Genomic DNA, 15,981 nt, shown 5'->3' on the forward strand with positions numbered 1-15,981 from the left:
GACGATGCACCCCTTCCGGCATTGGCCAGCGCTCGGCCTTCCTGGCTGTCCTGGTAGGTGGTATCCCTTGGCTCCAAGACCCAGACTTTTGGAATTAATGCTGTATGGAAACTGAACCGACTTCTCTTACCCAGGCTCGTGGGGTGAGCGACCAGATCCCTTGAGACGGGCTAAGATGGAAGGCCGGGCTTTGTAGCCCCCACTACATTGGGCCCAGACTAAGCTGCTGCTCTGACTCTCCCGACTACCCCCCCTCTGCTCCCCACCCACTTGTGAGCAGAAATGGATGGGGAGCAACCCACCCACTACCTCTCTCTGTGGCAGGGTCGAGGCTCAAGACCCCCCCCCCCCCCCCAGTGTTGACCACCTCATCAGTGGCTGGCTCCATCTCTCGTTGTAACAACTGTACCTTTTACCCCCTTCTATCTGGGGGTGCTCAGCGCTATTACCTACTCACTGGCTCGATTCCTTCTGGGTCTAATACATTCCAAGCGTTCTTTGGTCCTGCTACATGAAACAATGGGTATAAATTGGATAAGTTTAGATTTAGGAAAGACTTGGGTAAATACTGGTTCAGTAACAGGGTTGTTGATTTGTGGAACCAATTGCCGCGTAACATTGTGGAGGTGGGGTCCCTCGATTGTTTCAAGCACGGGTTGGACAAGTATATGAGTGGGATTGGGTGGTTATAGAATAGGAGCTGCCTCGTATGGGCCAATAGGCCTTCTGCAGTTACCTTTGTTCTTATGTTCTTATGTTCTTATGGACTAAGTATTTTCATCTTGGTCATGTTGATGCTAAGAACATAATTGTAAAGGTAACTGCAGAAGGCCTATTGGCCCATATGAGGCAGCTCCTATTTATAACCACCCAATCCCACTCATATACATGGGTGGGGTGGGCAAATAGAACACTGGGATTTATTAATCGAAACATTAGGAACAAGACACCTGGTGTTGTTCTTCAGCTATATCTTGCTCTGGTTAGGCCCCATTTAGATTATGCAGTTCAGTTTTGGTTGCCGTACTATAGAATGGATATAGATTGTCACAGTGAGAGGGTATTAGCTGCAGCTCCGATTGTAATATTATCATATCAATAATGGAAGGTGTAGTGAAGGAACTTTATGCTATTCTCTCTGCTCTCCGTCTACTGCTTTCTTGCTGTCAGTCCTCCTTTGTGATTGTAGTTGACTCTCGCAGTGCCCTCATTTAATCCTGTCCATCCTGTGGTCGTCAAAATTCAAAATTGGCTGTTTCTTATTTCCAGCAGATTTATGACAGTGGAGTTTTGCCGAGTTCCCAGTCATATTGGTGTCTATAAATGAGTGTGCAGACACCCGCCATGAACAAGGCAATCCGCACTTGTCCCATCTCCTGTAAAGGTATTCCTTATTTCGACTTCTACTCCAGTTATTCAATTCTCAATCCTTGCCTGTTGGCAGGGTCGTTGGTCTTCTGTTTACTGGTAAAAAACTGCATGCTCTTAAGAGTACGTGTGTCCCTGTGGGCCTTCCTCCTACCACCGTAACCGACGGTGGGAAACGGCTCTGGGGAGGTTACTTATTGGCCATACACGTTTAATTCGGACACTTAATGGAGCGCCGCCCTGTTCCTTATTGTCCAAACTGCATTGTCCCTCTTACAGTAGTGCATGTCTTGAATGTCCTGACTTCCAGAACGAGCGTATGTCTTGCTTTCCGGCCGTCCCTCGAGGTCACTTGCCTCTCCATAGTATCCTTGGCGACTCGGATACCTTTGTTATCGTTAGCCTTATGCGCTTTTGTTTTTATATTGGCACCCTTGGTGATATTTAGCATTCTATGATTTTTCCGCACATTTGATAGTGCTACATATCCTTCCCGGCTTGGTGACTTTTGATAATTACTTACCACAGCCCTCTGCCTGGTGTTGTAAGCCAGTGTTACCCCAGCCCTCTGCCTGGTGTTGTAAGCCAGTGTTACACCAGCCCTCTGCCTGGTGTTGTAAGCCAGTGTTACACCAGCCCTCTGCCTGGTGTTGTAAGCCAGTGTTACACCAGCCCTCTGCCTGGTGCTGTAAGCCAGTGTTACACCAGCCCTCTGCCGGGTGTTGTAAGCCAGTGTTACACCAGCAGCCCTCTGCCAGGTGTTGTAAGCCAGTGTTACACCAGCCCTCTGCCGGGTGTTGTAAGCCAGTGTTACACCAGCCCTCTGCCGGGTGTTGTAAGCCAGTGTTACACCAGCCCTCTGCCGGGTGTTGTAAGCCAGTGTTACACCAGCCCTCTGCCGGGTGTTGTAAGCCAGTGTTACACCAGCAGCCCTCTGCCGGGTGTTGTAAGCCAGTGTTACACCAGCCCTCTGCCGGGTGTTGTAAGCCAGTGTTACACCAGCCCTCTGCCGGGTGTTGTAAGCCAGTGTTACACCAGCCCTCTGCCGGGTGTTGTAAGCCAGTGTTACACCAGCAGCCCTCTGCCGGGTGTTGTAAGCCAGTGTTACACCAGCCCTCTGCCGGGTGTTGTAAGCCAGTGTTACACCAGCCCTCTCCCGGGTGTTGTAAGCCAGTGTTACACCAGCAGCCCTCTGCCGGGTGTTGTAAGCCAGTGTTACACCAGCCCTCTGCCGGGTGTTGTAAGCCAGTGTTACACCAGCCCTCTGCCGGGTGTTGTAAGCCAGTGTTACACCAGCCCTCTGCCAGGTGTTGTAAGCCAGTGTTACACCAGCCCTCTGCCAGGTGTTGTAAGCCAGTGTTACACCAGCCCTCTGCCAGGTGTTGTAAGCCAGTGTTACACCAGCCCTCTGCCGGGTGTTGTAAGCCAGTGTTACACCAGCCCTCTGCCAGGTGTTGTAAGCCAGTGTTACACCAGCCCTCTGCCGGGTGTTGTAAGCCAGTGTTACACCAGCCCTCTGCCGGGTGTTGTAAGCCAGTGTTACACCAGCAGCCCTCTGCCGGGTGTTGTAAGCCAGTGTTACACCAGCCCTCTGCCGGGTGTTGTAAGCCAGTGTTACACCAGCCCTCTGCCGGGTGTTGTAAGCCAGTGTTACACCAGCCCTCTGCCGGGTGTTGTAAGCCAGTGTTACACCAGCAGCCCTCTGCCGGGTGTTGTAAGCCAGTGTTACACCAGCCCTCTGCCGGGTGTTGTAAGCCAGTGTTACACCAGCCCTCTCCCGGGTGTTGTAAGCCAGTGTTACACCAGCAGCCCTCTGCCGGGTGTTGTAAGCCAGTGTTACACCAGCCCTCTGCCGGGTGTTGTAAGCCAGTGTTACACCAGCCCTCTGCCGGGTGTTGTAAGCCAGTGTTACACCAGCCCTCTGCCAGGTGTTGTAAGCCAGTGTTACACCAGCCCTCTGCCAGGTGTTGTAAGCCAGTGTTACACCAGCCCTCTGCCAGGTGTTGTAAGCCAGTGTTACACCAGCCCTCTGCCAGGTGTTGTAAGCCAGTGTTACACCAGCCCTCTGCCGGGTGTTGTAAGCCAGTGTTACACCAGCCCTCTGCCAGGTGTTGTAAGCCAGTGTTACACCAGCCCTCTGCCGGGTGTTGTAAGCCAGTGTTACACCAGCCCTCTGCCGGGTGTTGTAAGCCAGTGTTACACCAGCAGCCCTCTGCCGGGTGTTGTAAGCCAGTGTTACACCAGCCCTCTGCCGGGTGTTGTAAGCCAGTGTTACACCAGCCCTCTGCCAGGTGTTGTAAGCCAGTGTTACACCAGCCCTCTGCCGGGTGTTGTAAGCCAGTGTTACACCAGCCCTCTGCCGGGTGTTGTAAGCCAGTGTTACACCAGCCCTCTGCCAGGTGTTGTAAGCCAGTGTTACACCAGCCCTCTGCCGGGTGTTGTAAGCCAGTGTTACACCAGCCCTCTGCCAGGTGTTGTAAGCCAGTGTTACACCAGCCCTCTGCCGGGTGTTGTAAGCCAGTGTTACACCAGCCCTCTGCCAGGTGTTGTAAGCCAGTGTTACACCAGCCCTCTGCCGGGTGTTGTAAGCCAGTGTTACACCAGCCCTCTGCCGGGTGTTGTAAGCCAGTGTTACACCAGCCCTCTGCCAGGTGTTGTAAGCCAGTGTTACACCAGCCCTCTGCCGGGTGTTGTAAGCCAGTGTTACACCAGCCCTCTGCCGGGTGTTGTAAGCCAGTGTTACACCAGCCCTCTGCCAGGTGTTGTAAGCCAGTGTTACACCAGCCCTCTGCCGGGTGTTGTAAGCCAGTGTTACACCAGCCCTCTGCCGGGTGTTGTAAGCCAGTGTTACACCAGCCCTCTGCCAGGTGTTGTAAGCCAGTGTTACACCAGCCCTCTGCCGGGTGTTGTAAGCCAGTGTTACACCAGCCCTCTGCCGGGTGTTGTAAGCCAGTGTTACACCAGCCCTCTGCCAGGTGTTGTAAGCCAGTGTTACACCAGCCCTCTGCCGGGTGTTGTAAGCCAGTGTTACACCAGCCCTCTGCCGGGTGTTGTAAGCCAGTGTTACACCAGCCCTCTGCCAGGGTGTTGTAAGCCAGTGTTACACCAGCCCTCTGCCAGGTGTTGTAAGCCAGTGTTACACCAGCCCTCTGCCGGGTGTTGTAAGCCAGTGTTACACCAGCCCTCTGCCGGGTGTTGTAAGCCAGTGTTACACCAGCCCTCTGCCGGGTGTTGTAAGCCAGTGTTACACCAGCCCTCTGCCAGGTGTTGTAAGCCAGTGTTACACCAGCCCTCTGCCAGGTGTTGTAAGCCAGTGTTACACCAGCCCTCTGCCGGGTGTTGTAAGCCAGTGTTACACCAGCCCTCTGCCAGGTGTTGTAAGCCAGTGTTACACCAGCCCTCTGCCGGGTGTTGTAAGCCAGTGTTACACCAGCCCTCTGCCGGGTGTTGTAAGCCAGTGTTACACCAGCCCTCTGCCGGGTGTTGTAAGCCAGTGTTACACCAGCCCTCTGCCGGGTGTTGTAAGCCAGTGTTACACCAGCCCTCTGCCAGGTGTTGTAAGCCAGTGTTACACCAGCCCTCTGCCAGGTGTTGTAAGCCAGTGTTACACCAGCCCTCTGCCGGGTGTTGTAAGCCAGTGTTACACCAGCCCTCTGCCGGGTGTTGTAAGCCTGTGTTACACCAGCCCTCTGCCGGGTGTTACCCCAGCCCTCTGCCAGGTGTTGTAAGCCAGTGTTACACCAGCCCTCTGCCGGGTGTTGTAAGCCAGTGTTACACCAGCCCTCTGCCGGGTGTTGTAAGCCTGTGTTACACCAGCCCTCTGCCGGGTGTTACCCCAGCCCTCTGCCAGGTGTTGTAAGCCAGTGTTACACCAGCCCTCTGCCGGGTGTTGTAAGCCAGTGTTACACCAGCCCTCTGCCGGGTGTTGTAAGCCAGTGTTACACCAGCCCTCTGCCGGGTGTTGTAAGCCAGTGTTACACCAGCCCTCTGCCGGGTGTTGTAAGCCAGTGTTACACCAGCCCTCTGCCGGGTGTTGTAAGCCAGTGTTACACCAGCCCTCTGCCAGGTGTTGTAAGCCAGTGTTACACCAGCCCTCTGCCGGGTGTTGTAAGCCTGTGTTACACCAGCCCTCTGCCGGGTGTTACCCCAGCCCTCTGCCAGGTGTTGTAAGCCAGTGTTACACCAGCCCTCTGCCGGGTGTTGTAAGCCAGTGTTACACCAGCCCTCTGCCGGGTGTTGTAAGCCTGTGTTACACCAGCCCTCTGCCGGGTGTTACCCCAGCCCTCTGCCAGGTGTTGTAAGCCAGTGTTACACCAGCCCTCTGCCGGGTGTTGTAAGCCAGTGTTACACCAGCCCTCTGCCGGGTGTTGTAAGCCAGTGTTACACCAGCCCTCTGCCGGGTGTTGTAAGCCAGTGTTACACCAGCCCTCTGCCGGGTGTTGTAAGCCAGTGTTACACCAGCCCTCTGCCGGGTGTTGTAAGCCAGTGTTACACCAGCCCTCTGCCGGGTGTTGTAAGCCAGTGTTACACCAGCCCTCTGCCGGGTGTTGTAAGCCAGTGTTACACCAGCCCTCTCCCGGGTGTTGTAAGCCAGTGTTACACCAGCCCTCTGCCGGGTGTTGTAAGCCAGTGTTACACCAGCCCTCTGCCGGGTGTTGTAAGCCAGTGTTACACCAGCCCTCTGCCGGGTGTTGTAAGCCAGTGTTACACCAGCCCTCTGCCGGGTGTTGTAAGCCAGTGTTACACCAGCCCTCTGCCGGGTGTTGTAAGCCAGTGTTACACCAGCCCTCTGCCGGGTGTTGTAAGCCAGTGTTACACCAGCCCTCTGCCGGGTGTTGTAAGCCAGTGTTACACCAGCCCTCTGCCGGGTGTTGTAAGCCAGTGTTACACCAGCCCTCTGCCGGGTGTTGTAAGCCAGTGTTACACCAGCCCTCTGCCAGGTGTTGTAAGCCTGTGTTACACCAGCCCTCTGCCAGGTGTTGTAAGCCAGTGTTACACCAGCCCTCTGCCAGGTGTTGTAAGCCAGTGTTACACCAGCCCTCTGCCGGGTGTTGTAAGCCAGTGTTACACCAGCCCTCTGCCGGGTGTTGTAAGCCAGTGTTACACCAGCCCTCTGCCAGGTGTTGTAAGCCAGTGTTACACCAGCCCTCTGCCGGGTGTTGTAAGCCAGTGTTACACCAGCCCTCTGCCGGGTGTTGTAAGCCAGTGTTACACCAGCCCTCTGCCGGGTGTTGTAAGCCAGTGTTACACCAGCCCTCTGCCAGGTGTTGTAAGCCAGTGTTACACCAGCCCTCTGCCAGGTGTTGTAAGCCAGTGTTACACCAGCCCTCTGCCGGGTGTTGTAAGCCAGTGTTACACCAGCCCTCTGCCGGGTGTTGTAAGCCTGTGTTACACCAGCCCTCTGCCGGGTGTTGTAAGCCAGTGTTACACCAGCCCTCTGCCAGGTGTTGTAAGCCAGTGTTACACCAGCCCTCTGCCGGGTGTTGTAAGCCTGTGTTACACCAGCCCTCTGCCGGGTGTTGTAAGCCTGTGTTACACCAGCCCTCTGCCGGGTGTTGTAAGCCAGTGTTACACCAGCCCTCTGCCGGGTGTTGTAAGCCAGTGTTACACCAGCCCTCTGCCGGGTGTTGTAAGCCAGTGTTACACCAGCCCTCTGCCGGGTGTTGTAAGCCTGTGTTACACCAGCCCTCTGCCGGGTGTTACCCCAGCCCTCTGCCAGGTGTTGTAAGCCAGTGTTACACCAGCCCTCTGCCGGGTGTTGTAAGCCTGTGTTACACCAGCCCTCTGCCGGGTGTTGTAAGCCAGTGTTACACCAGCCCTCTGCCTGGTGTTGTAAGCCAGTGTTACACCAGCCCTCTGCCGGGTGTTGTAAGCCAGTGTTACACCAGCCCTCTGCCGGGTGTTGTAAGCCAGTGTTACACCAGCCCTCTGCCGGGTGTTGTAAGCCAGTGTTACACCAGCCCTCTGCCGGGTGTTGTAAGCCTGTGTTACACCAGCCCTCTGCCGGGTGTTGTAAGCCAGTGTTACACCAGCCCTCTGCCGGGTGTTGTAAGCCAGTGTTACACCAGCCCTCTGCCGGGTGTTGTAAGCCAGTGTTACACCAGCCCTCTGCCGGGTGTTGTAAGCCAGTGTTACACCAGCCCTCTGCCAGGTGTTGTAAGCCAGTGTTACACCAGCCCTCTGCCGGGTGTTGTAAGCCTGTGTTACACCAGCCCTCTGCCGGGTGTTGTAAGCCTGTGTTACACCAGCCCTCTGCCGGGTGTTGTAAGCCAGTGTTACACCAGCCCTCTGCCGGGTGTTGTAAGCCAGTGTTACACCAGCCCTCTGCCGGGTGTTGTAAGCCAGTGTTACACCAGCCCTCTGCCGGGTGTTGTAAGCCTGTGTTACACCAGCCCTCTGCCGGGTGTTACCCCAGCCCTCTGCCAGGTGTTGTAAGCCAGTGTTACACCAGCCCTCTGCCGGGTGTTGTAAGCCTGTGTTACACCAGCCCTCTGCCGGGTGTTGTAAGCCAGTGTTACACCAGCCCTCTGCCAGGTGTTGTAAGCCAGTGTTACACCAGCCCTCTGCCGGGTGTTGTAAGCCTGTGTTACACCAGCCCTCTGCCGGGTGTTGTAAGCCTGTGTTACACCAGCCCTCTGCCGGGTGTTGTAAGCCAGTGTTACACCAGCCCTCTGCCGGGTGTTGTAAGCCTGTGTTACACCAGCCCTCTGCCAGGTGTTGTAAGCCTGTGTTACACCAGCCCTCTGCCGGGTGTTGTAAGCCAGTGTTACACCAGCCCTCTGCCGGGTGTTGTAAGCCTGTGTTACACCAGCCCTCTGCCGGGTGTTGTAAGCCAGTGTTACACCAGCCCTCTGCCGGGTGTTATTTTTTTACATATATTATTATTTTCTACCACAGACGTGGCCACACATTTACAATGCTAACCAGCATATATACATTTTCTTCTGTCCTCCATGGACAGGGTTAGAGAAGTGTTAAACATATAGTTCAAGGGTTTATTGAACACTCAACCACAGAAGGTGATTCGGTGCTTTTAAAATGCTAAGCTAACCTACATATGTAAATACATAGATACACAGATTTACGTATGCCCTACATAAAGTGTTTGTTGTGTCTTTTACATAGTGTCATTAATGTACATTCACAAAGGTGAAATGTAATTCTGTTCAGCTTCCATAGAGGAGCCGGTCGGCCGAGCGGACAGCACACTCGACTTGTGATCCTGTGGTCCTGGGTTCGATCCCAGGCGCCGGCGAGAAACACTGGGCAGAGTTTCTTTCACCCTATGCCCCTGTTACCTAGCAGTAAAATAGGTACCTGGGAGTTAGTCAGCTGTCACGGGCTGCTTCCTGGGGGTGGAGGCCTGGTCGAGGACCGGGCCGCGGGGACACTAAAAAGCCCCGAAATCATCTCGAAGATAACCTCAAGATATATACTTTATACCCATACATATATACACACACACACACACACACACACACACACACACACACACACACACACACACACACACACACACACACACACACACACACATATATATATATACACACACACATGTCTGGTGTTGCAAGTCACAATCACTCTTTACCTTATGGCATGAATTTCTTGTTATAGTTTAAATCAATTTTTTACCATAATTACTGAAGGCAGTAATGAAGCCTTCAGCAATATTTATAAATTTATTTGTAAGTAATAACTTAAGGAATATAGTATATATGTAATATATTGCTGTAATTAATAATGTTGTATGTTGAGGCAGGTGCCCAGTGCTAGTGTTGAAGAGTGAGGCGATGGGTGTGGAGGCTGCTGCTGGTGAGGCAGTTCGTCGCCTCGCCCGCAGCATTCCTCTTCTTCGACGCCCTCAGGAGGCGGCCGAGGCCCGCTCCACCCTCGCCCAGGGCCTTCTCAACCTACACCTTCCACCCACCTCTCTGGTCAGTTCTTGTGCACACGCACAGACACAGACTGACACACAGACACACACAGACTCACTCACTCACTCACTCACTCACTCACTCACTCACTCACTCACTCACTCACTCACTCACTCACTCACTCACTCACTCACTCACTCACTCACTCACTCACTCACACACTCACACACTCACACACACACACACTCACACACACACTCACACACTCTCACACACTATTCACCCTCCGTGCTACTCTCTCTGACCTCTCCTCTCTGCCTCTTCCTCTTCCTCGCGCCCTCCTTCTTTTTCATGACACTGTCTTCAACGCTGCCCTCAGCTCTATCCCTCGCTCTTCCTCCCGGGGCACGCGGAAGTGCGTTCCCTGGTGGAATGTGGACTGTGCTCGGGCTATCCGCTGTAAGCGTGCAGCCTGGTAGAAACACCGCCGCCGGCAGACGGCTGATTCTTTTACTTTGTTTCAGAAGGCGAGTGCGGTGGCCCGAAGGGCCATCCGTACAGCTAAACGTGAGAGTTGGAAATCTTATGTTTCCACCATTACGTCCGATACTCCTCTACCGCAGATCTGGAAGATCCGCAAGATTGGGGGCAAGTTCGTTCCAGATGTCTCGCCGGTTCTCCACCTCTGTGGTACTCTTGTGGCGGATCCAGTGCAGGTCGCGACCGAACTGGGTTCCCACTTTTCTTCTGTTAGCTCTGGTTCTCATCTTCCTCAATCCTTCCTTCTTCGTAAGCCTGTTCTTGAATCTTATCCTTTAGATTTCCACACTCATCTCAGCCTTCCCTATAACGATTCTTTCTCTCTTTCTGAGCTTCAGTCTGCCCTGGCCCTATGCGGATCTACGGCGGCGGGCTCGGATGACGTTCATTGTGAGATGCTTCACTATTTCCCTCCGTGCACGTCTCAGTATTTACTGAGACTGTATAACCAGGTCTGGGAGTCGACGTCCGTCTCTGAGGACTGGCTCGATGTCGTTGTACTCCCTATTCGGAAACCAGGGTCTCTCGGTACGTTCCCCAAGGACTTCCGCCCTATTGCTCTCACGAGTTGTGTTTTGTAAGCTGTTTGAGCGTATGGTAAATGCCTGTCTGATGTGGTTCTTGGAACACCATCACCACGTCTCTCCTTCTCAATTTGGTTTTCGCAAGTGCCGCAGCATGACTGCGACTGCCAAGTTCACCAGGACTGATGTCCTGGTGAACTTGGAGGTCTATATTTGTGCTGCTTTTGCTGCGACGACCTCCGTTGTTCCTGTCCTTTTTGACCTGGAAAAGGCTTATGAAACGACTTGGAGATACCATATTCTGTCCCAACTTCGTTCTTTTGGTCTTCGTGGTAATCTCCCTCTCTTCCTGCAAAGCTTTCTGTCTCGTCGTACCTTTCGAGTCATGCTTGGTACCACTCTCTCTGCCTCTTTTCGGCAGTATGAAGGTGTGCCCCAAAGAAGTGTTCTTAGTAGTACTATTTTTCTGGTTGCCCTGAATGGTCTTCTTTCCTCCCTTCCTTCTGGCATTGTCTCCGCTCTTTATGTTGACGATCTTACTCTTTGCTGTCGGGGTGATGATTCGCTTCTCCTTCAACGGCGGCTTCAACTTGCGATTGATGCCGTGTCATCCTGGGCCACCAATCATGGCTTCAAGTTCTCTACTTGAAGACTTGTGCCATGACTTTTACTCGGAAGCGGGTAGTTCTTCGTCCCTCTTTGTCACTTTATGGTCATCCCCTTGAGTACAAAGATTCCACGAAGCTTTTGGGGTTATTCCTTGACACTCGTTTGTCTTGGTTGCTTCATGTCTCTTACCTCCGTGTTGAGTGCTCTAAGGCCCTTAACCTACTTAAGGTTTTGTCCCATACTTCTTTTGGAGCGGATAGACGCACGCTCCTCTATTTGCCTTCCTCTCTCGTCTTGTCTAAACTCGATTATGGTTGCCCTGCATACTCTTCTGCTTCTCCTTCTTCTACTCTTCGCCGTCTTGATCCTTTGCACCATACTGGGTTGCGCCTCAGCTCAGGTGCTTTTCGTTCAACTCCTACCCTCAGCTTGTACGCTGACACTGGCTTTCTGTCTCTCCAGGACCACCGTGATCGCTACAGTCTGCTATCTTGCGCGATCCTTACAGCATCCTCACTCTCGCCTCTATCGTGCTTTGACTTTTACCCCTCCTGTAGTTCCTGTTCCTCTTCACCACCTCCCTTTTTCTGTCCGTTTGTCTCGCTTACGAGATTCTCTTTCGGTTCGTATTACCAATGTTTCTCCTTGTATTGTTCCCTCCTTGCCCCCGTGGAGGGTCCCTCTTCCCAAATTTTGTACTTCTCTGACCCGCATCACTAAAGCTTTTACCCCTCCTACAGTTCTGAAACGCCTCTTCCTTGAGCACTTTTCTTCTCACTCCCACTCCGTTCCCATCTTCACCGATGGGTCTAAGTCTGCTGACGGTGTGGGATACTCTGTTGTTTTTCCTGACCACACTTATATGTGTCGCCTTCCTCCGGAGGCTAGCATCTTCACAGCAGAACTTTATGCTATTCTCTATACTCTTCGTCTCCTGCTTTCCTGGTGTCAAGCTTCCTTCATGGTGGGAGTTGACTCTCGTAGTGCTCTCATGGCTTTAGGGTCCTTTAATCTTGTCCACCCGGTGGTCATCGAGATTCAACATTGGCTGTTTCTTATCTCCAGTAAATTTAAGTCAGTTGCATTTAGCTGGGTTCCCAGCCATGTTGGTGGCTCTTTAAATGACCGTGCGGATGCTGCCGCTAAAGAAGCTATCCGCACTTGTCCCATCTCCTGTAAAGGTATTCCTTATTCCGACTTTTACCCAGTTATTCATGCCTCCATCCTTGCCCGATGGCAGAGTTGTTGGTCTTCTGTTACTGGTAACAAACTGCGTACTCTTAAGAGTCGTGTGTCCCAGTGGCCTTCCTCCTGCCACCGTAACCGGCAGTGGGAAACGGCTCTGGCAAGGTTACGTGTTGGCCATACCCGTTTAACTCAGTCACTTAATATAGCGCCGCCTTGCTCCTTATTGTCCAAATTGCATTGTCCCTCTTACAGTCGTGCATATCCTTGTTGAATGTCCTGACTTCCAGGACGAGCGTGTGTCTTGCTTTCCGACTCTCCCCCGCTGTCGTTTGTTCCGCGATAGAATTCTTGGCGACTCGGATACTTTTGATATCATTCGCTTTATGCGTTTCTGTTCTCGTATTGGCATCCTTGGTGATATTTAGCGCCCTCTGATTATCCCGCACATTTGATGGTGCTACATAGCCTTCCCGGTTTGGTGCCTTCTATTGATAATTACTTACAGCCCCCCTCCCTGCCCCACCCTGCAGCCCCCTCCCAACCCTGCAGCCCCCTCCCCGCCCCATCCTGCAGCCCCCTCCCCGCCCCACCCTACAGCCCCCTCCCCGCCCCACCCTACAGCCCCCTCCCCGCCCCACCCTACAGCCCCCTCCCCGCCCCACCCTGCAGCCCCCTCCCCACCCCACCCTGCAGCCCCCTCCCCACCCCACCCTGCAGCCCCCTCCCCACCCCACCCTGCAGCCCCCTCCCCACCCCACCCTGCAGCCCCCTCCCCACCCCACCCTGCAGCCCCCTCCCCGCCCCACCCTGCAGCCCCCTCCCCGCCCCACCCTGCAGCCCCCTCCCCACCCCACCCTGCAGCCCCCTCCCCACCCCACCCTGCAGCCCCCTCCCCACCCCACCCTGCAGCCTCCTCCCCACCCCACCCTGCAGCCCCCTCCCCACCCCACCCTGCAGCCCCGTCCCCACCCCTCCCCACCCTGCAGCCCCCTCCCCCCCACCCTGCAGCCCCCTCCCCACCCCACCCTGCAGCCCCGTCCCCACCCCTCCCCACCCTGCAGCCCCCTCCCCCCCACCCTGCAGCCCCCTCCCCACCCCACCCTGCAGCCCCCTCCCCACCCCACCCTGCAGCCCCGTCCCCACCCCTCCCCACCCTGTTGCCCCCTCCCCTCCCCACCCTGCAGCCCCGTCCCCACCCCGCCCCACCCTGCAGCCCCCTCCCCTCCCCTCCCCACCCTGCAGCCCCCTCCCCTCCCCACCCTGCAGCCCCCTCCCCTTGGTGAGCACAAAATATTTCATGAAACGTTTGTTTTCTTTAGCTTTGTGAGTAAGTGAGCAGGTGGGACGAGGAATAATTTTATTGAAACACTCACTTGACGGTCTGAGCTTGTGTTTGTTGAGTCCCGGCCACCACATTCCTGCTGGGCTCTGCCTCCTGGTCCCTGACACTCACCACCCACTCTGCTCCCTGTTCCCTGACACTCACCACCCACTCTGCTCCCTGGTCCCTGACACTCACCACCCTACTCTGCTCCCTGGTCCCTGACACTCACCACCCACTCTGCTCCCTGGTCCCTGACACTCACCACCCTACTCTGCTCCCTGGTCCCTGACACTCACCACCCACTCTGCTCCCTGGTCCCCGACACCCACCACCCACTCTGCTCCCTGGTCCCCTACACCCACCACCCACTCTGCTCCCTGGTCCCCTACACCCACCACCCACTCTGCTCCCTGGTCCCCGACACCCACCACCCACTCTGCTCCCTGGTCCCCGACACCCACCACCCACTCTGCTCCCTGGTCCCCTACACCCACCACCCACTCTGCTCCCTGGTCCCCTACACCCACCACCCACTCTGCTCCCTGGTCCCCGACACCCACCACCCACTCTGCTCCCTGGTCCCCGACCGTCGCTCTACCTTCTAATTAATGCATAATAAATGAACAACTACCAGAGATTTAAGTGACTCGTGAAACTTGACATACCGTCCAGTCTTGTATATCCAAGTGTTACTGTGTTGGTGAGGTGTTTCTGATGTGGGTGTTGCAGATGTGTGTTGGTGGGTGCGTGTGTCGCCTGACGGAGGGGCGCGTCACCCCCACCACGCCCCTCCTCGACGTGCTGGAGGCCATGACGCAGGTGCTCGACCTCCTCCACACCTCCATGTACCCCCACCTCCATCAGGACGCCAGAGACGGTGCCTACACTCCTGCCAGGTAATTCTCAGCCAGGTGGTGCTCCCAGCCAGGTGGTGCTGCAGCAGCCAGGTGGTGCTCCCAGCCAGGTGGTACTGCAGCAGCCAGGTGGTGCTCCCAGCCAGGTGGTGCTGCAGCAGCCAGGTGGTGCTCCCAGCCAGGTGGTGCTCCCAGCCAGGTGATGCTGCAGCAGCCAGGTGGTGCTCCCAGCCAGGTGGTGCTGCAGCAGCCAGGTGGTGCTCCCAGCCAGGTGGTGCTGCAGCAGCCAGGTGGTGCTCCCAGCCAGGTGGTGCTGCAGCAGCCAGGTGGTGCTCCCAGCCAGGTGGTGCTGCAGCAGCCAGGTGGTGCTCCCAGCCAGGTGGTGCTCCCAGCCAGGTGGTGCTCCCAGCCAGGTGATGCTGCAGCAGCCAGGTGGTGCTCCCAGCCAGGTGGTGCTGCAGCAGCCAGGTGGTGCTCCCAGCCAGGTGGTGCTGCAGCAGCCAGGTGGTGCTGCAGCAGCCAGGTGGTGCTGCAGCAGCCAGGTGGTGCTGCAGCAGCCAGGTGGTGCTCCCAGCCAGGTGGTGCTCCCAGCCAGGTGGTGCTCCCAGCCAGGTGGTGCTCCCAGCCAGGTGGTGCTGCAGCAGCCAGGTGGTGCTCCCAGCCAGGTGGTGCTCCCAGCCAGGTGGTGCTCCCAGCCAGGTGGTGCTCCCAGCCAGGTGGTGCTCTCAGCCAGGTGGTGCTCTCAGCCAGGTGGTGCTCCCAGCCAGGTGGTGCTCTCAGCCAGGTGGTGCTCCCAGTGAGGTGGTGTTCCCAGCTAGGTAACGTGAAAGGGCTCCCAAAATAATATCTAAATATACAAGCACAGTAACTATATATACTCAAGGGTGGGAAAACAAACTTTGCCTTCTCTAATTTCCCAGTAAACCTGTTTCACCCATCTTCAAAACAAAGTTCTCTCTTGTATCCCCAACAAACTCCTGTGTTCCATATTTGCCCCGACAAATAAATGTTTATCATACTCGTGCCTAAAGTAATCAGCTGTCAAGTCTTCCTCAGCAAGTTACTACCTGGTACACTTCACAGTCTGTCATTGGCTTGACCCGCGCGCGCTGTCTCAAGCTGTCTGCTTCTGTTTTACCTACAATGAAAGTCTTCCACCATTCCCATTTAGGCTGGATTTAAGGAGCTCCCGCGCCTGCTGCAATGATAGTGTTCTCAATTGCCCCACACAGACTAGACTCGAGGAGCCCCGCGCCCTCCGACGCTTTCCTGGACTATGGGGGGCGGGTGGTGGCCGTGCCGGAGGTCCAGGCGGGGCTGAGCCTCCTGCCGCAGTTGCTGGACGCCGCCTGTCCCTTGCTTATCTACTCGAAATCTGGTCAGTCTTCCATGTGAAAACTATGATGTTATTTGTGAGTGTTAAGTGATAGTTTAGTTGTTAAGTGTCAAGATCGAAACCTTACTTAAAGTGCTTGTCTAGTTGTTATTTATGATTTAAACATTTAACTTTGGCAGGTAACATTTGATAAATAGTTTGCATGGCAATAAGATTATACATAACAAAGTTCAGATTTGAAAATTTCATTAACAAAAATGATTTAAAAACGCTTAATATGTTGTCTTCCAGACGAGGGAAGACATCAAACATGAACAGATATGGAAACATTTGACAAATCTATATTTCATTTGTAATATTT

General features: G+C 54.7%; 1 protein-coding gene across 2 annotated transcripts in view; it reads left to right on the plus strand.

Moving 5' to 3' along the window:
* LOC123757021 (dynein axonemal heavy chain 6-like) overlaps positions 1-15,981 on the plus strand; it is a 253,215-nt gene that overhangs the window by 118,233 nt on the left and 119,001 nt on the right. For both annotated transcript variants that reach the window (XM_069329440.1, XM_069329439.1), the window contains exons 29-31: positions 9,131-9,305; positions 14,160-14,326; positions 15,517-15,662. In XM_069329440.1, the coding sequence (XP_069185541.1) occupies positions 9,131-9,305; positions 14,160-14,326; positions 15,517-15,662 (488 nt within the window). The remainder of the gene's footprint in view (positions 1-9,130; positions 9,306-14,159; positions 14,327-15,516; positions 15,663-15,981) is intronic.

Source organism: Procambarus clarkii, chromosome 22, assembly GCF_040958095.1.
Source record: "Procambarus clarkii isolate CNS0578487 chromosome 22, FALCON_Pclarkii_2.0, whole genome shotgun sequence".
NCBI lineage: Eukaryota > Metazoa > Arthropoda > Malacostraca > Decapoda > Cambaridae > Procambarus > Procambarus clarkii.